This window comes from Gopherus flavomarginatus, chromosome 7 (genome assembly GCF_025201925.1).
Source record: "Gopherus flavomarginatus isolate rGopFla2 chromosome 7, rGopFla2.mat.asm, whole genome shotgun sequence".
Lineage (NCBI taxonomy): Eukaryota > Metazoa > Chordata > Testudines > Testudinidae > Gopherus > Gopherus flavomarginatus.
In genome coordinates, this window is record NC_066623.1 from 6,146,205 (window position 1) to 6,164,075 (window position 17,871).

General features: G+C 50.9%; 1 protein-coding gene across 1 annotated transcript; it reads left to right on the forward strand.

The window, feature by feature from the left end:
• Positions 1-874: 874 nt before the first annotated feature.
• ATOX1 (antioxidant 1 copper chaperone) lies at positions 875-11,045 on the forward strand. The gene is made up of 4 exons (XM_050961650.1): positions 875-1,030; positions 2,937-3,012; positions 6,560-6,735; positions 10,801-11,045. The coding sequence occupies exons 1-3, from the start codon at positions 1,025-1,027 to the stop codon at positions 6,682-6,684; spliced, it is 207 nt and encodes a 68-aa protein (XP_050817607.1). The 5' UTR covers positions 875-1,024; the 3' UTR covers positions 6,685-6,735; positions 10,801-11,045.
• The last annotated feature ends 6,826 nt before the right edge of the window (positions 11,046-17,871 follow it).

The window sequence follows — 17,871 nt, forward strand, 5'->3', positions numbered from 1 at the left end:
TAGCTTGGCAGAGTATAGCCCATGTGCAGGGTAGTACTCCTGGCAAGTCCATGATGCATATTAGCAATTATTGGGCCCCTTTACCGTGATGGGAACACAGCGACATGCCTGTGACAGGCCTTTCCCAAGTCTCTCAGCTGTTCCAACCCAAAAAGTAACAATCACTTTAAAATAAATAAATAACAACACCTCCCTTTAAGTGAACTGCAGGGCTCCAAACCTCAGGGGCTCTCCATCTTCTGCATGGCCTGCCTGGGCAGGACCCATCTATTCTTCTCTGTGTTACAGGTCTCCCTTTCTATGCTCAGCCACAGAAGCTCTGGGTCTGTTATAGCCCCAAGTAGGGCAGCTCTGTAGCTCTCCCAGCCCATGCTTTCAGCTCGAAGTCCCCAGATCAATCCCCAGGGTGTCAGCCAAGAAGGCAGCTGTCACGCTTTCCCTGTCGTGGGGCCCACAGCTTTGGCACGGCCTAAAACGCTGGGGGATGCTCCTGGGACACCCCCTAAAAGCCTGGGGTCAAGTAGGGATGGCTTGGGTGTCATCAGGCTACTGTGCAGGGGGCTCATACTGAGCTCTCAGCCTCTGTCTGTGGGGTTCAGCCAGGGGGCATCATTACAGGGGAAAAATGGAGGGGGGGATTGTGTCACCCCAGACAGCTCCATAGGGGATTGTATTAATCCTGGGGGGCGGGGGTAATGGAGCATATAGCTCCGGGGAGGGGAGGGGAGGGGAGGCCAAGCCAGGCCGGGGGTCACTTGTCCCCCTTGCCTCCTAGCCCGTGACACCGCCCGGCAGCCCCGGAGCTCTCGGGGCGGCTGGTGCAGGAGCCAGGCAGGGCGGCGCCAGCTGCAGGGACGGGGCCGGGGCCGGGAGCCGAGCGAGCACCGCGGCCCAGAGGGAGGCGTGCACGGGCCGGGAGCAGCCCGCCCCGGGGGGAGGAGGCGGCGGCGGCGCTGCACGTCCCGGCGGCCTGAGCCTCAGTCCGCCCGGAGCCGGGAGAGGAGCAGCACCGCCCGCCGCTGCCATGCCGGTGGGTGCGCCGGCCGCTCGCTGCTGCAGGCCCGGGACTGCCCCGGCGCTGGGGCGCGAACCCGGCGGCTGCTCGTGGGGTGCAGCTGGGACGCCCCCCGCCTCCCCGGGTGCCCATTGCCGGAGGGGTGGAGCATCCCCCCAGCCCCCGGGCCCTTTCCGGCCTGGATTCCCACCGGCCGGGGAGGGGCCTGATCCGAATTCGCCCGAAGCCTGCCGGGGTTCGTCCCGCTGGGGGTTGGTCCGGATACGGAGTCCAGAGGCGGATCCAGGCTTCCCCCAAACCTGGGTGGGCCCGGGCCAGTGGATGCTGTGCCCAGCAGGGACCGAGGGGAATCGGTTCAGGCCGGGCGTTTGCCTGAAAACCAGATAACTTGTTACTAGTAGCTACAGTGGGGACACGCCCGGGCCTCTGGGGCTGGGGGGCCTCTGGGAGATAGTCCTCAGCACAGGTTAATGGCACCTGGTTTTCTTACTCGTGGGGGATCCTTATCCTTACGCTTGGGAGAAGCCAAACAGCCACAAAACTTCCCCTCCAAACCAACCCTTGACGTTCTCTTTTGCTGCAGAGGCTAGGAAATGCCTGAGGGTCAGGCTGCTGGGGTATTGTCATCCTGCTGAGCAATGTTCTCATTGATTCCTTCTGCTCCCTGTCTGCCTGTATCATGTCTTCTCTTTTTGGCTTGCAAAGATTGTAAGTTCCTCAGGGCAGGAATTGTACAACGCCTGGCCCAATGGAGGGCTTGGTCCACGATGCCCCTTATTTATACCTCTTGCTGCCATGCAGATGTTTGCACCCAGTTTAACGGAAGGGGAGGGATTTTCCAAAGTTTTTCATTTTGGGAAAATTCTCTCAAAATCAAACTGACCTTAATGAATTTTTAAAATGTGAGCGAGAACAAAAAATAATTGTTGTCTTTCTGGATGAAAACTTTCCCTTGGAGCCTTAGGAACTCAAATGCCGTGGGAGGGGGACAGAAACTGACTAAGGGCTTGACTGTACTTAAAATGCTACGGCTGCAGCACTTCAGTGTGGACACTACCCACACCAAAGGGAAAGGTTCTCCTGTCAGGGTAGCTAATAGGCAGCAACTAAGTTGGCAGAAGACATCTTCTGTTGACCTAGCACTGTCCACACGGGATGTAGGTCAGCTTAACTATGTTGCTCATGGCATTTGGATTTTTCACACCCCTGAATGATGTAACTGGGTCAACCTAACTTTCTAGGGTCAAGGAGCCCATGGCCTTGAAGCAGCAGTGAAATGAAGGCAATTGGTTTTATTATCTAAACAGCGAACATGCAGCGTTAGTGCGAAAAAAGAAATGTAGGATTCTTTCAGTTGTAATAACTGAATATGTTCATTAATAACACAGGCAAATATATTGTATGTTACCGATAGAATATCTCTGAGTAGCAGCTAGGATCATAATTAAAAATATTTGTTTTTTTAAAAAATGTGCCAGTCATGTCCCTTTAATCATGTTTTCAAGGTACAGTAGTATTGTTTGTATTGCAGTGGGGTGTGTAGGTGCCACAACTATGGACAAGGATCCTATTACACGAGGCCAGCATAAGAAAAAGAGAGCCCCTGTCTCAGAGAGCGAAGAGTCTAAGAGAACATAGCAGGGGATTACAGACAGGTTGTGAAGCACAAGGGAGCAATGAGATCAAGTAACTAGATATGCTGGAGTTTGCAGAAAGCTTGGTTTTATGCCAGACTACGTTTGCAGTGTTTGGATTACGATCCGTGCCTGGTAGGATTGGGGTGAGAGCACCTTTTGTATGTGACGTTATAAGGGTTTCAAACTCAGCTCTCCTGAGGTCCCAGGCCAGTGTATTGGGATCATTGCTGACAAAGCAAGATGGGCTCCTGGTTGTCTCCAATCTGTTCTCTTCCTTATTTCAGAAGCACGAGTTCTCCGTGGACATGACCTGTGAAGGCTGCTCCAACGCGGTCACACGCGTTCTCAACAAGCTGGGAGGTGAGTGGCACTGCTCTGAGCCAGGTGGAGAATTGCACGGGGATCAACAAACAGCTTTCATGGATGTGGGAGTTTCCATGCTAGCCTTAAGGGACCAACAGCTCCTATGGCAGTGAAATGGAAACTGTAGTCAAGTGCCTCACTCAGACTGACCCCGCCTCCAGCTGATGATTGGCACATGGCAGCCCTTGCATCAGAAGAACCATTCTGGCCCAAACACTGAGAGTTTGTGTTGTTATCATTGTGTCTGGGACATTAACCGGCCAATTGCAATGTCCAGTACCTATGGATAGTGGCTGCTATTTGCAGAGGCATCTTTCCTTCCCCATATCTCCGTGGTCACAGCTGTTGCTTGCCTAGCACTGTATGTGGAGTTAACGTGAGCATCACTGGGGTCACTGTGTCCTGGCAAAGTAACCCATGGCTGAGGGTAGTTCTCAATCCTACATGGGAGGGAAGGCCTCATTATGCTGACTCCTCCTTTGGTAAGAGACAGTGCAGCCCCCCGGGAGAGGAGTATTGCTTTGGACTGGCCCGCCGTGGCATTTGTCCTGGAAGCTCTGGCATGCCAGATGATGCCCTCCACCAACAGGGAGCTGCTCTGTTGGCAGGTGACATAGCCAGCACAAGCCCCTGTCAAGGCAAAGTGTGGATTGTCTGGCCTGGATGAAGGACCATGAAATCTTGGCCCTGCTGAACCCCAGGAGAGTTTTGCCGTTGACTTTAATAGAGCTGAGATTTCACCCTGTATGTTATAAATTACTTCCCTAAAGAACTGGGTCCTCACTTAGAGCCTTCACCTGCTCCCCTCTCTGCAAAACCAGCTCCCGCTTTTGTTCCTAGTGTTCGGTTTGCTCTTCGCCATGTGTGGCACCATTTCAGGACTGGGTCTGGGGAATGTTCAGGCTACTCTTGCTGCTACCTGAACACCTTGGGGCTGGCACCTCCGGCCCAGTTGGGGCCCTTCTGTCACTGATCAGTTGCATTCCTGGCAACAGACAAGAGTCTGCCAGGTGATCTTCTGCTGAGGGAAACTTGCCTGGGCAAAGTAGCATTTCTGGGCAGCCAGGAGAAGGGGCATGAAGCAGGGGAATGCAGTGGCATTAATGCTGCACCTGTAAGAGACAGCAAGGGACAGAGCCCCTGCAGGGGGCTTAAGCAACGTCTTTCTGGGCATCCTTGGCAGAGAGGCGAGCGACGTCTAAAACACGACGTGCCCATTCCTTTTTAAAATCCACCCTGCCCCACCCCTTCTGGCTATTTCAGAGCCAGACCCTTCTTCCTTTGTAGACTGAGGATGGGGCCTCTCATGCCCGTTCTCAAGGCACTTGCCTGCCCGGGCCTGGGGAAAGACTCCTGGCAAAGAGAAGCAGAAAGGACTTTGGCCGACATTGCAGTCGGCTTAGCACAGTGTTGCCCAACCACGTTCACAGAGGAGCAGTTTGGGGCTGGAAGGCTGCCTGTTCCAAACTCAGTCCTGCCCTCCCCCTGCAGATGAACTTGGGGTCAAGCCACTCCTTGAAAGCCGCCCACCCCCTTCCTGTGGGAGCCCCTGCTGCAACTGGTTAGTCAGTAACTAATTATTGATCTGCAGTGGCAAGATGTCTAATTGGACTCTGTGACCATTGCTGAGATGGGGGAGGAAAGTTGCTCAGAGCTATCTTGTAACTGCAGGAAGTTGCAGTCAACAGACTGCAGCAGTTTCTATTCTCCTTTCAGGGCAAGGCCTCCACCAAAACCCGCTGACATCCCTGGGAGTCTTTCAGCCGACTCCGTTGGGCTTTGGACCAGGCCCTGAAAGCAGAAGGAGCAGAGGCCTGGTGCATCTAGCATACTCCTCCCCGTGCACTGCTGCTATAGGGAGAGCTGTTGTGATTCCCCTGAGGGATATTGCCAGCTCCAGAACAAGCACAGGGAGCCCATCACTGCAGTGGCTATGGAGAAACAGGCCGACCTTTCCCGCCACTGATCAAGGAGCCTGCACTTTCCCGTTCAGCTGCTTTTACCACCTCTTCCAAATGACAGCCCCCAGCCCCCATCTGTGTTACAGAGGAGTGGAGTCGGCCCGGGGTGGGTATGTTGGCAGCTGCCTTCCCTGCCCAGTAGAGGAGCGACTCCTCATGGAAAGCCCAGCTTTGTTCAGCTTGACTGAGAGTGGGTTAGCCCAAGTTTCAGAATGCTCGGCCCTCCAATTGGCCTGCTGGAGCTGAACTTTTATTTATTATAGACTTCAAAAATAAAATATATTGAAGCTGGTGTCTGCTGAGCTGTATTTACCAAGAAAGCCACGCTGGGGTTCCCAGATAACCAGATGGCCGCTCCCCAGCAGCGTGGCAGGTGGAACAATAATTAACAGGGCAAAAAAATCTCAGAGTGCTCTGAATGAATGGAAATGCACCCCGTGCTGGTGGCTCATGCCAGTTCTGGTTTCACATGGATGCCTCTCCCACCCTCACCCTGTGTGGCCCTGCTGCATCAGGAAGAGATCAGGAAAATGCCTTTTCCCAACAGGCTGGCAGTGCTAGCACTGAATCAGTCCAGCCTTGCTGCTTAACCTCTCGTTGGAGAACTGCGTGCTGCTCTGGAGGCCATAGACTGTGCTGCCCTTGGAGGGGAAGGGCCAGGCGGGAGGCAGCAGGTGAGCTCTGAAGTGGATAGGTCACGGTAATACTTTTGTCTGGTGGTGGTAATATGTTGACATGCCAGCAGGAGGCGCACAAAACCTGTGTTAACAGAATATCCTTTGACTGCCCCGCTCTGTGCGATGTACTCCATGTATCCCAGGGGTAGTTTTTCTAGTTAACGGTGTGCCTTGAGCTTCTGTGTTTTCAAACCCCAGCAGACAGAGGGGCCACTGGAAACTAAATTCCTGTCTCTCAGCTCAATCCTGAATCCCTGCACCCTTGGCCTGCTTCTCAGCACTTTCCTCACCAGTAGCACTTCTAAGGATTGTCTCTTTAAACCAAGGGGATGAGGACTTCTGGTGGTTGGAGGCATAGGCTGAGAAGCTCCTGACTTGCTGTCTGACCCTGGAGAATGTCACACAAGGTCCCTGGGCCTCAGTTCCCCCCTCTGTGAAAGAGGGCTAATAAGATAGGCTGTACCTTCCTCCCATGGGCTGAGGTTGTGAGGAAGGAGCCCCACAAAGCGCTCTGAGACCTGTGGAGGAAAGAGGCTAAAGAAATGCAGTAGAGGGGTATTCATGCCCTCTCCTGAGGTTGCAGTGAAGTTAAAAGGCTGAGTTAGCGGCATGAGAAGCTGCATGGTTGGGGGCCTGTACCCGTGGGGCAGGATGGCACGTCCGAGCAGGAGCAGTGGTTGGGTGATGTCTGAGTTTGCATCAGAGCAAGAATGGGCACACACTACCCGAGTCTTGTTTATTTTTTTAGGCTGCTCACCTGGTTCTCAATGGGATACTCAGTGCATCAGCGCTACCCCATCCATTACAGGGGGGAAGAGTTGCGGGGGGAGGCTATGGTGGGTGCTCTGGTTGGAGGCTGCACGGCTGGTTCCTCTCACACGTGGGGTATCTTTTCCCCTCCCCCAGGTGTCCAGTTTGAGATCGACCTGCCCAACAAGAAAGTGTGCATCGATTCGGAGCACAGCGTCGACACCTTGCTGGCCACGCTGAAGAAAACTGGGAAAAGCACCTCCTACCTGGGGGAGAAATAACCCCCTAGCCGATGGGTCGGAGGGTCAGGCTTTCTCCACACCCCACAGGAGGTCAGTCTGCTGCCAAGGGGCTTTCCTTACACAGCTAGTGGATGCAAGACACTGGGGAGGAACCCTGAGCTCACCCACTCTGCCCAGGGTCCCATGTGAAGTGATGTTGGGTCAGGGCAGCCCTGACAATGCAGTAGCGGCAGGGTTTGGGCACGTTGCAGCGTGAAGAGCTGGGCGGCAGGCTGAACTGTGATGCCAATGAGATGGGACTTGGGGAGTCACGGCCAGTGTCGAGATTGGCACATAAGGAAAGTTTGGCCGGTGCTCAGTTGTGGCACGGGAGCTAAAACCACCGTAACATCCCACTCGCCTGCCCTCCTTGCCATGAGGCACCAGCCCCCAGGGCTGGCTCAAGGCACCAGTGCAGGAAGCAGGTGCTTGGGGCGGCCAATGGAAAGGGGCGGCACGTCTGGGTCTTCGGCGGCGGGTCCCTCAGTCCCTCTTGGAGGGAAGGACCAGCTGCCGAAGAATAAAGCAGCGCAGTAGATCAGCCGCCCATCGCAGCTTTTCTTTTTCCTTGCTCTTCACTGCTTGGGGCGGCAAAAAACCTGGAGCCGGCCCTGCCAGCCCTTTGCCCCATCCGAGGCGGGATCTCGAGCTGAGGTGGGAGCATTCACAGTCAGCATGGCCGGAAGCCTACAGACTGGCCCCTCTGAATGCAGAGCTGCCGCTCCCACAGCGGTGCGTGTGTAGGGCCGGGGTGAGGAATGTTAAAGAACAGTCGCTGTTTCCTGGGAGAACCTTACACAGACTTTACATTTGGAAACCTGTCTGCTTCCCTCCACCATGTTGACTGGCTGCAAATATGAGCTTTGGTTCTAGCAATTGTCCCGTTGTGGTCGCATCACCATTGCTTCTTCAGCAGCCACGTGTGATCTCTCAGAGGGAGAGTTTGTGGGGGTTGCGTGTCCCCAGGCTCTGCTCCAGCAGGATGTTGAGGGAAGCCAGAGGATGGCTCCTTCCCTTTCCCACCCCGAGATGACCAAACGGTGTGTGTGTATAGGGGGAGGGAGAGGCTGAGAGGGACTCTCTCCTCCCCCTGATGGTCCCTTCTGCCTTAGTATTAGACATGGCCCCTCATTCCGAGAGACACCCTCCTCTATGCCAGCATGTCATAAGTGACGGGGAATGGCCAGGGAATCTGGCATTCTCCTGGGCTGACTAGACTTTCTCCCCTGGTTAAAGGATGCCTTTTGCAGCCAACTTTTCTGCCCCTGGAGCAGGAACCGGAGAAGCCTGACTAGGCCGGATCCTTCTCCCTTGAGTCTCTGCTCAGAGAGAATAATGCCGTGCACTCGCAGAGCCCTTCTCATCTGTAGATCTCAGGGTACTTGACAAAAGAGGCGAGTATCACTAACCACATTTTACAGATGGAGAATCTGAGGCACAAGGAGGGGATGTGACTTGTCCAAGGTCACCCAGCAGAACCAGGAATAGAACAGCACTCTCTGGATTCCTAGCACCAGTGCCCTATCCAGTAGGCCACATGAAAGAGGGGAAGGCAAATTGAGCCGGTTCCAGCAATCTCAGAGAATCCCGTCTTTGCCTCTAGTGCTTAGAGACATGGCTGGGTCTCGCTTTTAGTGCTGTCAGAAACCAGCCCCTTTTCCCTACAGGGCCCTGGGCCTTATCTGCTACTAAGCCCAAGTAATGCTGAACACTACTTTGGTGAGAACAAGCAGAAAAGGAAATAGTTTGAATTTCATGGGACTTTTAATGGTTTGGGCTACTTTCTCTGGGGAGGTGGAAGAACACCAGCCTAGCACCATTCCCAGCAGAATCTGCGCTCTACTGGAAAGTGCCATCAATGAAAACAAACACTGAACAACACAAAACAACCCAGCCAACAAGGTCCCCGGTGTCTCAGTAGCACTAAAAGGGAGTAGGACACAGACCCAGAGAGACAATGGCTCAGGAGATTGCTCGTTAACTAAAGAGGCGCCAACCTCAAGTCAGTTTTTTAACCTAGCTGAGGACTTGAATACATGAGGGTGCAGAAGATGGAGCCCTAAACTAGTAACAGTTTAGTGGATACTGTGAAGGAAGACAGTGGGTTTCAGTCTGGTTTCTTGTGGGTTTCAGTCCAGTTCCTAGTGGGCAGATAGCCAAGAAGACCTCACTGCAGCTTGAGTGCTCCCTAAGACCTTTAGGGGAGAGGCCACAGACTGAACTATCCTCCTGCCAGAAGAGGTTGTTTCTCCAGGGCAGGGTTGAGAGACAAGTGGGGTGAGGTAGGGAGGGGAAGCTGGCATTGTTACTGCATGTGCTGTACCTTGGATATGCCAAGCTGTCCATCTGGGCTCGTCTACGTTAGCAAAGTTGCACCAGTTTAATGAAGTAGATTTAAGATCTATCTTGTTCAAGCAGTGCAGATCCCTAATGTAGACACATTTAAACCAGTTTGTGTTGGTAAATTCCTGAATTAAGATAAAGCAATTGAAGTGAGGATTAAACTGGTTTGTGTGTGTGTCTGTGTTAGGGATTTGCATTGCTTGAACTAAATGGGTTTAACAAAACTGATATTAAATCAGTGCAACTTTGCTAATGTAGAGAAGCCCTGAATTCTTCTAAAATGTTGTTTGAAGAAAGATCTTGGTTTTAAGAAAATGTTGTTAGTAAAAAAAAATGAGTAACACAAAAATTTATGAAATCTCAGACTCTGTTTTTAAACATAAAACATTGAAGAAATATTCCATGAACAGGAAAGAATAGGAAGCCAAGAAGTCCTGAGTTCGTTGCTCTGCAGGTGACTCATTATATGGTCTTGGGCAAGTCACTCAATCTTTTTATGACTCAGTCTCCCTCTCACACTGTTAGCCAATCAGAGCTCAGGTAGGGAGAAGCTAAGTTCTCAAATTATGAATATTTATGGCCCTGCCCATCATTCACCATCTTCTAACATACTAAATGTACAACTAATAAGAATCTGAAAATATTTACACCTCTACTCCAATATAACACGACCCGATATAACATGAATTTGGATATAACACCACAAAGCAGTGCTCTTGGGGGGAGAAGAGGGGCTGCGCTTACCAGCAGATCAAAGCAAGTTCGATATAATGCGGTTTCACCTATAATGTGGTAAGATTTTTTGACTCCCGAGGACAGCGTTATATCGGGGTAGAGGTGTACTTATATAATTGCTTAAATAAATGTACATAATTATAGCGTACCCTCCTAGGTAGCAAAAAGATGGACCAAGTCTATTGTAAAGGCTCTGTCTGTTCAGTTGTAAATCAATATGTATTAGTGGTTATATCAACCAATGAGAATGCACCTATAGGACAAATGGAAAAGTTGATTTCATTATTTAGATTGAGGCTTTCCAGTTGGTTATTTAAATCATGATTTAAATTGCCTTGATTGAAATCAATCCACCCTGGAGGACTCTTTGCTTAGAGTTAAAGGGTTAAAGATGGGCAGGGATGGTCTAGACAGTATTTGGTCCTGCCATGATGACCTCTCGAGGTCCCTTCCAGTCCTAGAGTCTATGAGTCTATAAATTGTCAAGATTGCTGGGCACTGACCCATCCTGCAGAAGTCAATGGGAGCTGCACGTGCCCATTGCCTCTGAAAGTCTGGCCCTTATCTTTAGTGTAGCGCTCTGACAATTGGAAGCACTGGATAGCGAATGGACTTGGATCATGTACATTATATTTGTTGCTGTTTAAATGGCCACCAGCTACTTGAAAATCACTCTTAGAAAATCCTTTGTCTACCCTTGTTACAAGGAACCTCTTCAGATAAGTGTAGCTGGAGGACAGTAAATGTTTTCCTCTCTTTTCAGGTAGTTTGCTTTACATCTGACGCAATGCTTCTCATACAGCCAGTCACTTCCTGCGTATATGGCACACAGCAAGAAGAGAGAGGATTTTTTCTTTAAAATGAGGATACTAGTTGTGAAACCACATGCACTGGCTGGAGGGTCCCGGGGGGAGTTAATACCTGGAACTCTTTTCCTATTTTGAAATTGACTAGATGTCAGGTTGCTGAGTTTCCTTTAAGGTTTAACCAGCAGGGGGCACCCCAGTATAACTCCCCTCCTTGTCCTTGTTTTTGCAGGAGCGCTAATGTGATGGCTTCAGAGAGAAGATGGCCTGTGTACAGATCTGTTGACACCCTCTGTCATTTGACCCCGGATACCCTGCCAGATGTTGGAAAGGAGGAGGCAGGACCCTCAGAGTAAAGGACTATGATCTACTTGAACCAGAGTTTGTAAAACTCCCCTCTTGAAATGGAGAGTTCTGGTGTGCTCTCCCTCTCTGGCCTTGCAGTAAACGAAGGGGATGCTTCTCTTTTCAAATACATGTTCTGGTGCCTGGTGTTTTCTTCAGCCAGGAGAGGTGGCTGATGCACAAGTAGGGCTCTTAGAAATAGGAGACTGCTTGTTACTTAGGAGAGGATCTCCAAGCTGCTTGTTCTCTAGGGAACTTGCACTGAGCCTTGTGTGCTGGCTACAGTCGGCTTGAGGTAATGTCTCTGGAGAGCTGAGTTCAAATGCTGATGAGGTGATAAGTCACATGAGTTAGTGTCTCAATGGACCTTTGTTATAGTCAGACTTTGCAGTGGGGCGGGGGGGTCGCTTGAAATGTGGAAGAAGAACAAGATTTGCTGAGTGGATCCTTTGGACATATCATTTTCCCTCTATCCCAAGGGAACAGTTATATTACAGTAGCACCTAGTGATCCCAGCTGAGATCAGGGCCCGGTGCTGAACATATATGTGCTTAGAGACAGACCTCGTACTCAAAATCACACTGCAGGTCAGTGACTGAGACTGGAATAGAACCCAGGTCTCCTGGCTGCTAGTCCAGTGTCCCATTTACTAGCCCATGCTGCTGCTTAACCCACATTAGTGTCCACCTGCTGTTTAATTGAGATTGCCCTTGTGATTCCTGCTCCAGCACCACCTGTCTGTCCCCTCCCACTATCTGCTACCTCCCGGCTGCATTTAGCATCATTGGCAATTAGTACCTCCCTTATGAACCATCTTCCAGCCTCTGTGGCTGAGTCCTGACATCATTAGAAGGTCACCGTGGCTAGGATAGATCATGGATGGTGCCTGGTCCTGTCGCACAGTGTGCCCTTTTACTCATCTACATCAGTCTTCCTGGGGCAAAGGGAGTTTGTCCTAGTTCAGCCTCACTGTGAGCATCATTGAATTAACCCTTATTATAACTCTAAGCAGCAGCAGACCCTCTAGTTAAGGCTGAGCTCTAGTTTCCATTCGAAAAGCCCTTTTTCAGATGCCGATGGCACTTGCCAAGATATTCCTCTTGGGCTGACATTTTTCCAGTCATTTCCAACCAAAAGCTAATTCTGAGTAAAATGAGTTCTACTGCGTTTGAGTTCTATGAACTTTGGTGCTAGGGGGTGGGTGTAATAGATTGCCATGTGTTCTGATATTTAAAACAAACCAAAGGAAGTATTTCTTCACACAACACACAGTCAACCTGTGGAACTCTTTGCCTGAGGATGTTCTGAAGGCCAAGACTATAACTGGATTTAAAAAATAACTACATACGTTCATGGAGGATCGGTCCATCAATGGCTATTAGCCAGGATGCGCAGGGATGGTATCCCTAGCCTCTGTTTGCCAGAAGTTGGGAATGAGCAATGGGATGGATCACTTGATAATTCCCTGTTCTGTTCATTCGCTCTGGGGCACCTGGCACTGGCCACTGTCGGAAGACAGGATACTGGGCTAGATGGACCTTTGGACTGACCCGGTATGGCCATTCTTACGTTCTTATTTTTGGCTCTGGCAAATGTCTGTAGCTGGAAACATCAAACTGGCTTGTTTTACAGCCTTCCTCAAGGAAGGAAAATCAACTCAAGTTTGAAGGCAATCCGTTTAGAATTTTAAGACATGGATATTTTCATGCATGCATATTTAGATCATTGTCCGTTGAGTTGTGACCACGCTAAGTTTAGAGAGGTTTAGAACACTGGCTTTTCTCTGGCGCACGTTAGCTCAGATCTAAGATATTCCACAGCCGTGGCTAAACTGCTGTAAGCTATAAGCCCTCTGTTAAGGAGCTTGTCTCTGATATGGAGGCCCAATTTTTCCTCTTAAAAGACTATAGGAACTAAATGCTGAAACCTAATGTTAATGTGACATTAAAGTTATGCTATAAAGCACCTACATGTCAAGCAAGCTAAAGGGCTAGATCCCTGCCCCATTCCTCCTGGGTTGTGCCGCTCCAGCAGCCAGAGCCCAGCTGATCTGCCTTGCTGAAGATTCCCTCAGTGCAGGAGAATCTCTAGGTGTCTTGGTGCTGGCACAGCTGCCTGGGCATCACCCCTCTCCCCACCTATGGTGAGGGGGAACTTCCCCGGGGGAAGTGGGCATGGCCAGATTACTCCTGAACTCCAGCAATCACTGTGTTGGTCTGACTTCTTTGGGGCCAGGGGTAGCCTGTGTAATTTAGAGCTGTCCCAGAATTGGGGACATGAAGAGAGGAGTTAAAGCCACTTTTGCCATCCTAACGTCCACCTCTAGCTCTGCTGCCACTGAGAGGATGTCTGCACAGCAAAAGGACCAACCCAGATAGCAGCAAGTCTCAGAACCCAGGTCAGCTGACTTGGGCTCATCTTCCAGGGCTAAAAGCAGCAGTATAGCCAGTCCTGCTCAGGCAGGAGAGTGGGCTGTGAAACCCAGCGAGGGGGGAAGGTGTCAGAACCCAGGCCCAAGCTTGACTGTCTACACTGGATCAGTTGAGCTTGGCTCTGAGACTTGCTGCCATGGGGTTGGTTGGGTTTTTTTTTTTTTGCCATATAGATGTAGCCTGAGCGTCAGGCCTAACTGTTTCACCCAGAATGTTACCTTGGCTGCAAGAGACACATCTTGTATTTTTATTTACTAAACACCCCCCCTTCTTCTTTCCTCATCATTTGTGTCCAGTTTTGGGGCCCCCACTACAGAAGAGAGTTGGACAAATTAGAGAGAGTCCAGCGAAGGGCAATGAAAATGATCAGGGGCAGGGGCACATGACTTACGAGGACAGACTGAGGGAACTGGGATTGTTTAGTCTACAGAAGAGAAGAGTGAGGGGGGATTTAATAGCAGCCTTCAACTACCTGAAGGGGGTTCCAAAGAGGATGGAGCTCGACTGTTCTCAGTGGTACCAGATGACGGAACAATGATCTCAAGTTGCAATGGGGGAGGTAAAGGTTGGATATTAGGAAACAGTATTTCACTAGGAGCACTGGAATGGGTTACCTAAGGAGGTAGTGGAGTTTCCATCCTTAGAGGTTTTTAAGGCCCAGCTTGACAAAGCCCTGGCTGGGATGATTTAGTTGGGGTTGGTCCTGCTTTGAGCAGGGGGTTGGACTAGATGACCTCCTGACGTCTCTTCCAACACTAATCTTCTGATTCTATGATTGATTCTATGATCAAATGCAAACACTGCTAGTATTTATGGAATCTTTCCTAAGAACTACACAGGATGTGCATTGGAACCACATTAACGGAGTGGGTGAAACCTAGCCTTCTGGAATTTCCAGCCTGTTATGCACCAGTTTCTTCACCTCACCGTTGGGTTCACATTAACTAGCTTTATTTATTGACTCAATGTTCTTTGCTTTGGATTTCCTTCTTGCCCAGGTATGGCAGACACGGCTGGGCATTCATTTTAGCAGCCAGTCTTAACATACATGTGTTGCCTAATTTATTTATTTATTTATTTATTGAGGGGGCGGAGAAGTCTGGCATTAGCTTGGCAAGGAGGTGAAGGGAATGGTGTGGCATGAAGGCACAGCTACCAGCTCTGCTCAGTGGTAGTTCAGTGGAAACAGCAGTCTTTAAGGAGCTAGCCCTCCCTGCCAAACCAGCAGGCGTTGCGGCCTTGCTGTGTTTGGAGAGGAAAATCACTGACTGTCCCACTATAAATCAGAGAATTTTCCCTCATGTCTTTGCTATGGTGTTTCCCAGAGATGCTGGCACCCTCGCTCCCGTCAACGTCAGTGTGGATTGAGGCATCTAGCTTTGTCCTAAGCTCTTGCCCACCATCAGACGAGCCATGCACCTGTGGGTCCCATCTACGCTACCGATGGCAGAGCAGTGGATCTCAAAATATGCTAGGCACGGCAAGGGCTTAACTGTGCCGTGGTTCTGATGGCACGGTGCCCCATGCCAGTGGGGCAGTGGGCAGGTTCAGTGCTGCCCAGAGCTCACCCAAGGCAGTCGCTGTATAACCCTGATGTGCCACTGTGGCTGGTAGCTTGGTACAGCATACGCACTCGTTCCTGTGTGCTCAGCTCATGGAGAGCTGGGCAGCCCCTTGGGAGCTCTCCTTGGGCCCCCGTTTGCAGACGCACATGGAAGCCATGTGCAGAGCACCGCTAGTTAATCAGAAATTAAGTGGGAGCCTCCCCCTGTGGATAAATCAGGTTCAGAGGGACAAGGGGGTGGGTGAGTGGTGGTTGGGCACAGCATGGCTGTGACATGTGCCAGCCCAAGTATCAGCCTGTCTTACAGAGCACTCTGGGGTGCCCTGTGTGCAAGGGCTCTCTGACTACCCAGCTTTCTGCAGCACTTCACAATCCCCCCAGATGCCATTAACCTCTGCCCCTTAGGCCTGCCTCTCATTTGCTAAAAACACAGGCAAGCGGAAGCCAGTTTATTCCTTAAATCCCAGTAGGCTTGTTGGGGGTGGGAGATAAGGCCTGGATTGGGATTAAGATGCTGTGTGTGAGTGAAGCTGAGAACAACTCCTTGATTCCCCAAGACCGTGCAAACTTCTTGCTATCGGTTCAATGAGCGTCTGCTGGGAGCGGCAGGTACATGACAGACTTGTCATTGGTGCCTGGACGCAGCTGACAAATTCACTGTAGCAAATAGCAAACCGATGTCCCAGGGCTGATGCCCGTCCCCGTGCCCCTATCTGCCTTGGGGTTTGAGAAATGCCTCTGGATGTGTCTAGCTATGGGCGATCATTATCATAGGATACTGCTCTCTTCCCCCTGCCATTATCTCATAGTGAGAACAAAACCCTGTCATTACGGCCCCCATAATTTTCCCGCTGCGCTCAGCCTGGTGGGTTCCAGCAACAGCCTCTGTGCCCAGTGCAGATGCCAGTAACAGCAGCTTGCTATGGAGACAAACCCTCCCAGCCCTTTGGTGGGTGGGATTGCATCACACAGCGATGTGCTTGGGGGTTTTTGTGTGTTAAACTTGGCAGGCACCGGAGGTTAGCATCTTCTAATGCCTGGGTAGGCACAGAGTGGGCAGCAGCAGTGCGTTCTCCCCAGGGCTGGCACTCATCCTGCACCACTGGAGGGCCCAAGAGAGAGGAGTGTGGTGTTCATGCCCAGTGAGAACAGACCCTGCCAATGGTGGTGCGTGCTCCTGTCCAGTTGGACCTGGACAGGCATCCGGCGCTCATTTCTCATGCACTTCAGATCCTGCCGGGCACTGGGGTCTTTCCCTGGCCCCGCGTGTAGCCTGAGCCAATGGGCTGTGTGAAAAGCAGGTCAGGCAGGGCTTAACCTCTTCTTTGCTTATTTGTGACTGAGAGGGGGCCTGGGGCTGCTCAGCCCCCACTGTCACAGCCCCTTAGCTGCAATACCTGCCCTTAGGTGGTGAAGGAGCATAGTCATAGGTCCTCCCACTGCTTGCTCTCTGCCACCCCCTCCCCCCACCTCCTGCCACCAGGGAGCAGAACTTGGAGGGCTCGTTGTTCCATAACCCCTTCTGCCCCGGAGGGGGTGTGCTGACCAGCAGGATTCCCCCGAGCACAGAGCTGCTCGTGCCAGGTGGCCGTTAACACATGCTGCAGCGTGGCAGCATTCTGAGCACGTTAATATAAAATCCCCAAAGAATTCAGCAGGATTAATGTTATGTGAGAGCAGAGCGAGCAGCACAAGCCTGATTCGCCGCCTCCCCCTACCCCGAGCAGAGCCTTAGCCTTGCGGGACAATGGGACGGCTCCGGGATTCCACAACCTTGCTAGCTTATCAAAGGAGCAGAGCATTTCATCCAGTCCTCACAACAACCACAAGGACACGCTCTTCCTCGCCGCCTTACGTCCTTTCTGATAAGAAGATAAGCATTTGTGGGAATCTAATTTTCTCGCTGTCTCAGTTACCAGCAAACCACTGTATTTTATAACCCACTACCCTACAGATTCCCGGTGCCACATAATACCCATCCTTCCCCAAAAGCATAGTCTAAAGATCCACTGTGATCATCCTGGCATTGGCGGGTGGATAACCTTTTAGCTTTCAGTCTTTCTTTGATGGCAAGGTGTGAGGGGCCCAGTCATGCATTGGCAAAAAACAGCCTCACCGGCTATTCTGTAGCCGTTTAAGGAACACTGGGTTTTCCACTCTTTGTAATTAACAAGTGACATTGTGGGTCTGGTATAGGGCAAAGGAGCAGTTAGATCATGTGGAACAGCCAGGAAATGAGAGAGTTTCCAAAATAACATTGCCCGGTCTGTAAAGCAAAGGAAGGCGGCCACAGACAAATGGTCCGTCTGATAGGTCTGGAAGTGAAAACACTGGGCAAACTGTAAACTCTTAAAGATCTTTTTGAAAGAGGAGGGATGGTTTGGCTTATGGGAATCTCAGGCTTTCTTCCTTTGGTAACAATCCAGCTGGCACGTGGTGTGAAGGGTAATGAGCGTTAGCCATTTACAATGGGGGATTCATTAAGCCAAGACAGGGATTTTCTGGCATTTGCCTATTAAAATTTCACTTTTAAATTTGAGCTGTGAAACAACATGCTCAGTGCAACACAGAGGCAGGCTCACACCTTCTGGTTTGGCTCTGTCCCCCCGCTGCTCTGGAGCAACCATGAGCTAGAGGTGGAGGGGTTCAAACACGGAAACTGGCTGGAGAACTTTTGGGTGCCTCTCTGAATTTAACCTGAACTTCAGCCTTTAGGTTCACCCATTCCTACAAGGGGGAACCCAGGGCTTAAGAGAAGGAGGAGTACAGAGATCCAATCCAAGGGCAGGATCAGGCTCAGAATATTCTCTACCTGCCATCAAAACAAATAAAAGGAAATATTTCTTCACACAGCGCACAGTCAACCTGTGGAACTCCTTGCTAGAGGATGTTGTGAAGGCCAAGAGCATAAGAGGGTTCAAAAAGAACTAGATAAGCTCATGGAGGATAGGTCCATCAATGG

What these genes read in the sequence shown, in the direction of transcription:
- ATOX1 (XM_050961650.1), top strand. An exon ending in CGTTCTCAACAAGCTGGGAG is followed by an intron (nt 3,013 to 6,559) that starts GTGAGTGGCACT and finishes CCCCTCCCCCAG; the next exon opens with GTGTCCAGTTTGAGATCGAC.